The sequence below is a fragment of the Lonchura striata genome, chromosome 1, assembly GCF_050655825.1.
Source record: "Lonchura striata isolate lonStrDom1 chromosome 1, ASM5065582v1, whole genome shotgun sequence".
NCBI classification, from domain to species: Eukaryota; Metazoa; Chordata; class Aves; order Passeriformes; family Estrildidae; genus Lonchura; species Lonchura striata.
The window spans coordinates 31,803,079-31,815,398 of record NC_140703.1 but is presented as its reverse complement, the minus strand read 5'-3'; the positions used below and the strand labels follow the sequence as shown (position 1 = coordinate 31,815,398).

At 42.1% G+C, this 12,320-nt stretch overlaps 1 protein-coding gene across 19 annotated transcripts in view; it reads right to left on the bottom strand.

Annotated features, from left to right (window-relative positions):
• Nucleotides 1-4,096, bottom strand: part of LOC110480865 (rap1 GTPase-activating protein 1) — a 43,823-nt gene extending 39,727 nt beyond the window's left edge. For 16 of the 19 annotated variants that reach the window (XR_014958535.1, XR_014958539.1, XR_014958537.1 and 13 more), the window contains exon 1: nt 441-593. Coding sequence is in view for 11 of the 19 variants with exons in the window: in XM_085592317.1 (XP_085448443.1) it covers nt 441-484 (44 nt within the window). In the remaining 8 variants the exon portion in view is untranslated. The other 3 variants (XM_021549158.3, XM_085592387.1, XM_085592378.1) reach the window with 2 other exon arrangements.
• Nucleotides 4,097-12,320: the final 8,224 nt, after the last annotated feature.

Here is a 12,320-nt window from a genome sequence, read left to right as displayed (position 1 = left end):
GGCAGGAGAAAGGAGAACTCCAGGGGGAAATTAATCTTGCCATCCAACCCGCACTCCCACCTCCTGAGAAGTCCCAATAGGAGAGGTCCCACCCTCCGAGGACGGCAGGAGAAAGCCTGCCGAGCCTCCCTCTTTCCTTCCAGGGAGAGGGGCACCCGCGGCCGCCCACGGCCCGCCTCCCGCGGCCGGAGCGGGGCCGGGACGGACCGAGGGAGGGAGCGAGGGCCGGGCCCACAGCCGGAGCCGGACCCGCCGGGCTGGGCACGGCCGTGGCCTTTCCCCTCCCGGGTTCTCCGCCCTTCCAGCCACCCCGCGAGGGCTCTTCCTGCTGCTCCAGCGCTGCGAGCCTGACGCCGGCAGCCGCTGCCCTGCCCGGGGAAGGCAGGGCCCCAGGCCCCGCTGCCGCCGGCCCCGCTGCCGGTACCGGTACCGGTACCTACCCTCCGCCGGCTCCGGCAGGGACGCCGTGCTCCCGGGAAAACATGCTGGGCTGCTCCGCTGAGTCAGCTCCCGGCTTCCCTCCTCGGGAGCTCGCTCTCCCCCGGCCTCGCCATGAAGAAGGGCACAGCTCCCCGCCGGCCCCCCGCGAAGCCGCGGCTCCCGCCCCCACCCCTCCTCTTCCTCTCGGGCCGGGATTCACTGCATGGAAAGGGAAGGGACCCGCACGGCCGGGCCCGGCCCGGAGAGCACGGAGCGGGGGAGGAGGAGGAGGGATGGAGGACGAGGAGACGAGGGGGGATGGGGGGATGGCTTCTGCCCCTCCTCCGCTGTGGTTGTTCCCCCTGGAGCCCCCCGGTGTGGGAGCCCAAGGATGGAGCACAGCGGGCGGGAGCCGCTGCTGGGACAGCCGAGCCGGGGACGCTGCTCTCCAGGTTGTCCGGGAGGGTAACACGAGCACAGCGTTAGACAGGGACAACAGAGGGGTTTCACTTATTCAACTCTCTTGTAGAACAAGATCACGTCTTCAGGCTCTCAGTATCCAGTGAGGAAAGTGAGCATCAAAGCAGTTCTCCACAAATCCCATTCTTTTAAAGGGAAGGCTAGGAAGATACTAAATTTACCAAATCCAAATCAGTGTCATTTGGACCTGACATACATCAAGTACAGCAGAGATTTGTTTCTGTACCCTTTATGAAATACCTCATTGATGCAATGTGTAAACTAGGGAAGCTCAATTTTTCAGGGGTCACAAATGCCTTAACCGCATGTTTTTCCATTCACTCATCAACAGATTGTCATTCCTGATAAAAAAACTGAGCATGAGAACATGGTCTGCTATAGAAAGAATATGAATATACCTGTGTTTAAATGAGAACACAGAGTTCTTCTGGACACATATTTTTTTTCCCGTGCTTCTCAGTTTCATTCCACAGGATGATGTCATGTATTCTCTTTACATCAAGACCTATAAAAACAGCGGCTACAACCTTACGCCAAATGTCAGCCTCACAATGGGTTTTTTCTGACTAATGAAGGGGACATAAGGAAACGCAGAACAAGAGACAGAATTTGCCAGAGAGCTAGGAAAACATGTAAAGGAAGAGTGCAAACAGTATGCAAACAGACCAGACAGAAAATATGAGCTGGCAGATAGAGATGGAGGGGAAAAAGAAAAATGCAGAGAGCAAGGAGTAATTTCAAAGTTTTGGGTATGAATGCACTATTTTCATCCTAATGCTTTGTATAAATTCTACTCTTGAAAGACCTGGATAGAAATTATTATGGGGTCTTCAAGGATCTGTGGGTTCTTACAGGCAAAGAGACTGTAAGGAGTAAGGAATCAAAGATAGGTGATGACTTTGAATGGACAACGAAAGGGTCCACTTGCTGTTTTTAGTAACTTGAATGGAGCCAAGATGACTCAATTTCCTTTTGTCTACCTCTTGTAATTCCCCATAAGATCTGATGCTGGACCATGGGCCAATTCATACATCCTCGTTCCTACTCCAAAGCTTCCTAAATGGACCCAGGGCACTGAATAGAGCAGCTGCTCTCTGCACAAGCAGGTCTTACTCATTCACCTGAATGTCTGAGTAGAGATGTGACTGGACCAAGGCAAAAAGCCAAGATTGCCATTTCTGCTGCATCTAGGAAGGAGGAAGAGACATTATTTTTTGCTGTTAGAGAGGGCTGCCAGCAGTAACTATTGCCCTCCCCCATCTCAGGGTCATTATCAGCAGCACTATCAAGCCTGGTCATGGTGAAAAGCAAAGCATACAGGGAGGCTCAGGTCTTTCTGCCATTCTTGTTCTTCGGCAGCTTGCCATGACAGACAAGAGCCAACTTTGTTCACATACAAAACCACACTGAGCTCAGCTTTCATTTAGCTGCCTCACAGCTTTACCTAACCTTCAGTGCAATTCCAGTTGTGTACAAAGCTCTCAACATGCATAAGCAAAACAGTAAACAATTATTAAATACCCCAATTACTGTTCTAATTAACTTCCTTTAGCAATAGCAATATGAATAAATCATATGTAAGCAAATCACAGGACCACTTTCTGTTCCTCAACTTACAATCAAGCTAACAATTGTTACTATTTACCCTGCTGATGCAAAAATATTACCTATTATAAGCCTTTTGTTGTAGTAAGTAGATTCAGCTCCTATTAATACTTGTGTTCTTATATGACTAATCCAGTGTACTTACAGTCTCAGATTTTAATCCCTATATGTGTCCATACTTGCATAGATCATTATTCATTTTATAGTTATGGCGTGGTTTAGGGACTGGCATATAAGTTTTTTGTTCTTTCATGTATCCTCGTAGGCACATTAATATATGTATTACAGTAATTGGTATCCATAGCTTTTGCTATATATTTTCCCAGTTTTTGTTAGCAGATTTTTTCAATATGTTTTATTTCATTAGCATTTTATCTTGCTCACATAAGAGAAGCCTGTATTAGCTGTAACACAGAAACTGGTCCCTGCAATTCTCTTAATTGAGTCATTGTAAGAACATCAGCAGCTCACGGAAGCTGCGCAGTACCACATAAACACAGCAGTATATCCTTCAAGGGTAAACTCTTCAGGGCAAAACCTGTATTTTTTAAAGTTTTACTCCAATATTACATAAACTCAAAGCTGCATCCACAGACAGAAACACACATGTTCTCACATCAGCTGTTTCCACAGATCTATGCACAGAGCTTCTAAATATAGCACCGGGTGTGCACAGACAGCACCTCCCGCAGCGCACTTGGACTCCTCATTTTATGTCCATGACTGACATAATCAGGGTGGGATTCCTTTGAGTCTGGGCAGACCCTCTCTCATGCCCCTCCATCCCTTTAGTTTGTTTCATTTCCTACACAGACATCCGATCTCCCCACCTCCACTCTCCCTTTTTTCTCTCTGTAACTGCTTCTCTACACAATGCAGAATAGCACAATGTCTTTTAAAAAGCATACACACTTTCCCTGGTGAGAATGAAACTGCCCCAAACTCTATCCGTTACACAACGCCACACAAGCAGCAGAGAAGATCTGGATCAACCCTCCCCCACCTATCTTTGCTCCCATTCCTTCTAGATGCAAAATATTTTTAATTGGCATTGCAAGCAAGATGAGAATAAAAGCAGCTAAGCTGTTCATCCCCTACCTGAGCAAGGATCTCTCATCCCCAGCTGGTGAGCAGATGGAGACAGGGAACCCAGCTGCTCTCCTTTCCTTGCACTATCAATTATTCACGTAGGTTGCAGTGTCCTCCCTCTCCCTCCCTCCCTTTCTCTTCCGCTGCCCCCACCTGCAGCTGAATGGAGATCGAGCAGGTCGGTGCTGTCACACTTGAAACGAGACATCATTGTCGATTGAACAGCCAGCCTGTGGAGCAGATGTGCTCTTAGCAGAGAAGATTTGCCCTGGCAGAAGGGGACAGACTGGCAGCTCCAGAGGTGGAAGGCAGGCAGCTCTGTACATCCACATCCTGCTCCCTGCGCTTCTAATCTCAGACCTGCAGGGATGACCTTTAAAAATGAAAGAGGGTTTTTTGGGTTTGTTTTTATTTTGGTGGGATTTTTTATACCACAGAAAACCACATTTTTCTAGTCTTCTCAAGTATAATGATAGTTATTTGGTAACAGCGAACTGGGTCGTATGAATTCATGTGTACAGATCAGAGTAGGAAGGGAAAGCAGAAGAATAGAAAAATCTGAAACATGATTACGTAGTACTGATTTAGACCCATAGCAAAGGCACTGGGAGAGGATAATTTAAGGGGACAGGATGACATAGTACTTTCTGGAAATGCTTTTGGTAATCATGAGTCATGAGACTGACCTGTGGGTTGGAATGAGTCTTTAGTCTCAATTTTTGTAGATAATTAAAGGATTTTTATGTGGAACCAGTCTTAGGCAAAGGTAAAATGAGTTCTCACAGACCTAGGTCAAGGCATTTAAAGCATTTTGCCTTTGTAGAGGACTACTGCCCACAACTCTGTGAGTGTTCTAGATCTGCCTCACAGCAAAATTATGTTGAAATCCCAGGACAAATTAACTGCTTCATTTTGCACTGGAGAAACTCACCCTGAATCATCCCAGTCCCATCAGTTTGCTGGGGACCCTCCTGCTGTGTCATCTCAAATATCACAGTAATTTGTTCTGTTAATTTGTCCCATGACCATAGATGTGCCAGAGTCACCACAGAGACAAATTAAAAAAACAACAATCTAGAGTACTCAAACAGTAGGTCATCATGGCTTTTCTGCCCTGTTTAACTTTTCCCATCTTTTGAAAAAAATGTCTGCAGGAATTTTACCAGAAGTAATGAAGAGTTTCCTGAAATTACATTAAAAATAAAGTGCCTAATAGAAAAATGTTGGTATTGCAACTACAGTTATGAGTAAAACGCCTGAAAACCAGCAACTCTTTTTAAGAGGGTACTGTGATTACTTTTAATTATCCTATTGTTTTCAAAACTTTACAGATCAAGCTTTGTCAAGCATTTCTCCACAATTCTGCAGGCTGGAAATGTTTTAATTTAAATTAAGAAAAAGTCATCACTTTTTTTTTTTCATGTGAGCATCGGAACCACCAAGTTCTATGAATGGAATAACAACAAATTTCCCTAAGATTTGTTCCGTGCACTTGTTCCAGGTCCAAGAACTCTAATTGAGCCTGCTGGAGCACTTACAAGACCCTTCTCTTGTGCTGGATCTTTGATGAAGTTCACTTTGAAACCTTTCCCTCCTTTGGATCTTTTTTCCTGGTTGACCATTGTAATTAAATTTAAAGGAGCCTTTTCTCTGAGATAACAGGAAAAAAGGCTAATTGAGATAATTATCAAAGCGATAAATATCAAATTATCACAACATAATTTAAAGAAAATTATCAAATCAACAAATTATCTTTGAGACCTTGATATCCTAATTTTGGTAAAAGAGAGCTATTTTGGAGGTTACAAAGGAATGGTATACAGGCACAGACTGACTGTTAAAAGTAAGATTTATTTCCAGAAAAGTAGACTAAGAACAAGACATGGTAAAACTCAATAAAAATAAGAAAATCAGCATTGCAAATATTAGAGAAGCAGTCGTTTTTGGCTTTTCAGTTAGCAGCAAATATTAACACCTGTGCATCTACCTAAAGATATAGAAGCATAGATTTATGCACTTTTTTCAGAATACTATTCTCTTACTGGACTAGTTGTATTACTATTTTGGTATCTTACTATTTAGTGTTATTTGTATTATATACTATATATACAATTTCTATTCTTCATACAATTCAGTATTACATACGAAAAAATAGTATTATTCATAACCTGATCAATACAATTATAACATCCTGCCCTTTATACAAGTTTTTAAATCACCCTTAGATTAAAAACTGACTGGGTTTTCCCATATGTCAGTAAAGACAGTAGAAGAAATTGTTTCCTTATAGATATGAACACTTCCCACTTCCTTGCCACCTTTATTTGCATATCTCACAATGTTTTACTGATATTGGTTCCCGTTATTACCACTTCTCCACATAAGGATAAACTGGCACAGAGATACTAACCCTCACTATCACCCAGGGCAACAGAAAGGAAACAGAGCTCTGAGTCCATCAGTAAGTTGTACAAAGAGCTTGAGATGCCTCCATAGCACAGGAGAGCCTCACTCAGATCAGCCAGTGGGTCCAGGTGATGTCCTGAATGCCACTCCTGGTGCAATGAAGGGGACAGGAACAAGTGGCCAATGGAAAAGGGATATGGCAGGACTCCTTTGCAAGCAACTGAATTTTAAACTGGCCCGTGACATCAGTGCAGCATTGATCTCTAAGCAGGGCCCTTGGATAACAACTCTGTTTACTTTCAAGCTTTAAGCAAAATTGCCTGCTAGTAAAACTTAATTATATGAGAATATTTATCAATATATCTGTCTGTACTATATGAATTGGGGAAATGGGGGGGATTTTGATAGTACAACTTTGGGTATTTGTCAACAGGGAAAATTCATTAGAAGGGAAATGATGAGATTCCTTGCTAATTTCTGAGATGACTGGAATGGTCATGATTTAGAAAAGATGAAGCAGCTCTTCTGCAGAAGTAACATCTAGGTTGATCACAATAGGCATAGCAAAAGGACAAATGACAACATTCAGGTTACGCCAAGGAATATTTCAGCTATATTCAAGGAAAAATTTGTTCTTTCTATGAGGGTGATTCAGTACTAAGAAGTGCCAAGAGAGACTGAGTAATATCATTCTTGGAGATCTTCAGAATATATATATACAAGGCCCTTCTAGCTTTAAAGTTGACCATTTAGTGCACAGTACTTGACCTAAATGAGACCTTTTTATACTAATTTATTCTATGGTTTTATTCACTGAAATTAAAGATTAGAAAATCCATGGCATGAAATGTTCAAAAGTTCAAAGTTCATAATTTCAGCATAGTATATAAGAGCTTCAAGTTCTGTAGTGTATCAGATCATAACCAAGTCAAAATTCTTCACTGATGGTTTCCACCCAGAAATCAAGTTCTCTAATCATTCAGCAGGTAAACATTTTCTTGGCATATGTAAAAGGACTTGGAAAATCAGAGTGTGTATCATCCATCAAAGTCCAGGGCAAGACTTACCCTGGCTATATATCACAGGAGCTCAACAAGAGGATAACTCAAAAAGATGAAAAACACAAGATGTGAGGACAGCTCTAGCAGAGGAAGACTCTCTAATTAATTCCATATTTTGCAAACAGTACTGCATTACCTATATAATAATCATGCTTAAGAGAAAGGGCTTCGTTTATAGGCTTTACTGCACCATTAACTTCATAATGGGCTTTAATGAATGATTTTAACAAAAGAAAACTCTCTACACTCTCAGTAAGCATAATCCTTTAAAAGCAGTGTTATTTGAATATACAAAGCCAGTTTGCATCCATGAATTACATGTGAAACAAAGCAGGGAAGTGAAAGGATTGCCAGGATCATGGGAAAACAGATGGACAGCAGAGAGGCAAGTTATTAGACTGAAGGAATGCTGAAAAGTACAAGAGCGAAGATAAGGGCCTTGCCTAGTTTGTATCAACAGGTTTAACAATGTACAGCAATGAAATGGCATTCAAACAAGGGGAATAATAGCTGCTTAATCCAAACAAAAGAACAGGAAACACATGCAAGGATTTATTGTGGCACTGGCTGCTAGAAAGATACATGGGATGAGAAGGAGGGAGGTCAGAACTAGATGCCGTGCAGAAAAAGACAACATGTGGATGAAAAGGCAATCGGACAAGTAAATTTCTTTTGCAGAATTAGGGATAAAGGTTCTTGCAATTTCCTCCTGTCCAGGAGGAATAATACCAACTGGGATGATTCCCCGCAAACCTCTGCTGCAACTCTGAAGGGCGAAGAAGGGGTTAAAGCATCCTGCAGCACAAAGGGTGTCGAGCGGCCCCAGTCAGACCAGGTCGAGCTGCGGAATCCCCGGGGACGGAACACCCGGGCTCCGTCCTCTGGGAAATGAGAAGGGTGCGGCGGCCCCTTTAATAACGGGAGCCGGTGCTGATTAGTGTGGACGGCACGATCCACTGCGGAGTGGGAGCGGGAGCCGGGAGCGGGGGAAGGAGAAGGGAGCTGGAGCGGGAGCGCGGCGCCCGCCCGCCCGCCTACAGGCTGCGGTGCCCGGAGCGTGTTAGGGACGCGCAACAGGGTTTACACCCCTGGCGAATTCATACAGGCAGGGGTGGTGCCGACAATTTCTTAGGAATGATCAACGCCTGAAATACCGTGAATTATCTGTTTCAGTTAAACATTTGTGCTTCGGTGAAGTATTGCGATTTTGTTTTTCTTTTCATTGAAAGAGGATGCGAGCTAACTCAGAAAACTCTCAGCCCTGTTTCCAAAGGCACAAAATAAGAGTCAGTACCCATTCTAAAAGAGAACATTCTCTGAGAGACCTGCAGTTAACGAAAGGATTTGGTTAAAGTTACAGCCGAGGGCTTTGTAGTAACTGGAATTTGATCTGAGATGACCCGAATCAGAAGTCAATGCCAGTTACAGGAACAGTCTTCTCGTTTCCCTCTTCCTTCCCACTGCTGTGATACAGCAGTGCCTTTCTCCAGTCAAGGCAAGACCAGGACATTGTTACTTACAGGAATCAGGACAGTAAACAAACAGCGTTCAGACTGTTCACAATTAATTACTCAACAGAATTTCATTGGAAAGCACCTAGCAATTATTCTACATCAACAGGCCACCTGAAAAGCAGTAAGGATGGTTTATGTGGAGCATTAGGAGACAAAATAGTGGATCATTTGTTGATTATTGACTTACTGATTTGTTGATCAATAAGGACACATAGATAAGGAGAGTTCCATAGTGTAAGCATGTACAACAGCAGAGAACAGCTGATACTTGCTTTGACAAAGTATTTGGCATATATAAAAACTTTAAAAGAATCACTTCATGACATTAATTAAGAAAGTGTCTACCACTTAGGAACCGTACACTAACCCTAAATAGCTAGAAAATCTGTTAATGAAGAATGTGGAGAACATTTTGCTTCTGTGAATGACTAAATATGTGTCCTGTTGTGTTTGCACATTGCACACGACATACAGTTTTACAGTTCTATCAAATAAATATATTCTGTGTATCATACATGCAGTAAAAATGGAATCTATGGCTTCAAGTTTACTTGTTACAGAGAAGTGCCCCCTTAAATGTTTTTGAGTATTATCAAACAATATGTCTCACAAAATAGTGTTTCCACATCAAACTTAAATCACAAAATAAAAAATAACTTTATGGCCAGTTTGTTAAGCACCTCAGTGGCCTGGATAGTCCTAAGAGGACAAGCAACACTGGAAAATCAGCCTGCATAGAGCACCTTGGTTAGTAACAATCCAGTATAATTTCCACACTGCAGGGAGTTCAACTGCTACAGTAAAAGAAAAATTCTATTCAATTGCAGTGAAATTGGCTCACTTACTTCCCTGTGGTAGGATGGGGGAGAGAATCAAAAGGGTAAGAGTGAGAAAACACAAGGATTGTGATAAAGATAGTTAATAGGTAAAGAAGTCTGCATACACAAGCAAAGCAAAACAAGGAATCATTCACCACTTTCCATGGGCAAGCAGATGTTCAACCATTCCCAGGACAGCAGGGCTCCATCATGTGTCACAGTTACTTTGAAGAAAATTAACTCTACCACAGCCAAAACCAGCACAGTATGGGATAAAAAGAATCCAGGCATTCACAGGAAGAAGTGGCCTTAAATAAATTGTACACCTGAAATAAAGAATGGCACCAATATTTTGGTGACATGAAACTGGGAACAGGGAAAATCCAGCAATCTTTTAACAGCAAGTAGAGCTGCACAAACTAAAATGTAATGAAAGGAGGGCAAAATGTTTACTTCCTTCTCAAAGGATATTAAGAATTGATAAATGTATTTATATAACTGATATATTTGCAGAATGAAAGGCCAAGCTATAATCAATCATGGGACTCTACCAAAATGAGAGAAGTTAGATTTGTTAGGCAATAAATATTTACACTTTGTTGGTGCTCAACTAACCAGCCCAGCTGGCTTGGTGTGAATAGTATGGAGATAACCCAGAAGGGTCAACAGTTAAACCAAAGAGTTTAGGATCAGCAACAACAACTCTCTCATCCCAAAGAGTTTTGCATAGGCATGTCAAATGTGGGGAAATCACCTAACCACAGCCTTGTTATTTATAATACCAGTATCTCATCTATGACCCCAAAACAGTAATTTCTTTTCCCTTTGACTCATTCAAGAGCATACATCCAGTATTAATCTGGAGGATGTCAGGTTTGATTTTTCACCACTTTGTGTATGTAGTTCAAGCTGTACTACTTCCGTTGTCTCTTACTGATCTACCACAAAAAACCTCTTACTATGGCAATTTTTAGCCAAAACTTCTCCATTTAGAGAGCTACAATTCACAAGAAGCCTTGATTTTGTCTGTTTTTTGTTTGAAAACATGTTTACAGCCAAATTCCACATTGTTTGTTTGACCTATCAGTTTCAACACAACTTGTAAGAAAAAATATTCAGTCTCCAAATTAACAAAATAAAAAATAGGAGCATAAAAATAATCTCTGAAACAAGCCTTTGCATGGAGATGAACGTATCTCTGCCTTCTCCAACCCTGTAATGAAGTGTGTTGACATGGTAGATACTTTATTGCCAGGTTGTACTTGAGGTTCAGAATTTTAGAAACTGCAAGACAGGCTCAACAAAGTTCACCATAGCTGGGCTGCCATGGAACTACACTTCAGGGTAGGATTGCAAGAGGAAAGCAGCAAGCAGAAGCAGGACATGCAGAAAGCTGTAGTCCTCAGTACAAACAAACAATTGTCAGGGATTTTGCATAAATAAAAATAATCTGACCTTTACAGTGGTCATAGGAAATTGAAAATCAGTTCACCTCCATACAGTTCTCATTCTGCCCTGACCCCTACTTTGCAAATATAATTTAAAAACAGCAGGTGAACATAATATTGCCAAGGAAGCAGAGGAGTCAGCTCTCCTGAAGGCCCTTTATTTTTTCTTCAGATGGCCAAATGTTCATGCCGTAACAGTGCCTGAAGTACAAATTTAGGAAATCTTGGTGATGATCAAAGTTGTTGCTGAGCAGGAGTTGTTAGTGAGAAGGAATCTGGCTAAAATGAGCACCGCCATATATCAGAGACTTGGAAACTTCATCAATATTAATGGAACCCAGAGATTTTGTCAATATCAATGAATCTCAAGCAGGAAACTTATGAGAGATCTGGGTGTCACATACTGCCACACACTCAGGTGTGAGAATTAAAGGTCATATATTGGCGATTCTGATAAAAGACTATTCTCTCTTTTTTTTTTTTTTTTTTTTTTTTTTAACCAAGTAAGACAATATTTGGAGGAAGCAGGGAAGAACAGAGGAGGAAGTGGACAAGTATATATACCACATTAGTACTTCCAATATAGTCAATGAAATCTCTTCAGCCAAGACTATGATCTTTCATGCTCCAAACATCAGTGAGAGCTTTTCAAATAGTTAACACCCTCTCACGAATCACTCTGACATCTTTCATCATCTGCAAGGGACTTCACAGAACAATTCAATGAATCAGAGGTTGCCAATAGCCAGTAAACTGAAAAACTCTTCTCAAGAAACAGAGGCACTATCACAAGAATCATCTTCGGCATCAAATATGACTTCAACACAAATGTCCACAAACTATGATCACTCTACCCTGAAATTCTGCCTTCAATGGCAATCTTCTAATTTTCACAAAAAGACCCTTTACAACCAGCCAACACTTTCTCATTAAACAGGTACAATGTGGAATAAGCAAACTTGCACAGTCATCACCATTAATAAATTCTCAAAGCCATCAGTTCAACCAGATATACAGTCAATTCCACATATTGAGTGTCCTGGTTTTTTGTTGCCTACAGTGAACAAGAAAGCTATCTCTCAGCAACAGAAGCCCTGATAACGCAGAGTTCCCCTTCACAAACAATAGGAGTTGCAGTATCACTACTGCTGCCACCTCCAGAGAAAGCAGAAGGTGGTGTATTGCTTTCCCAGTGCTCATTTACAAGGAGCAGGCTGGGCTGGCAGTGATGTGGTATGATGCTTTTATGAGACTTTCCCTGCAGCTGGTGGCTGACCTTGGAAGTAGTCATTTACCCCCACAGGAACAAACATGTGAAACATCGTCACAATGACATTCTAGAATGTACCAGAATGACAATGCAGATGCCATAACAACTGCAACACTACGAGGCATGACAATGGCACATACCAGAGATGCATTATGATGTACTCTTGCTAATTTGGCAGTGTCCATTAGGAATGCAAATCCATGCCAGAA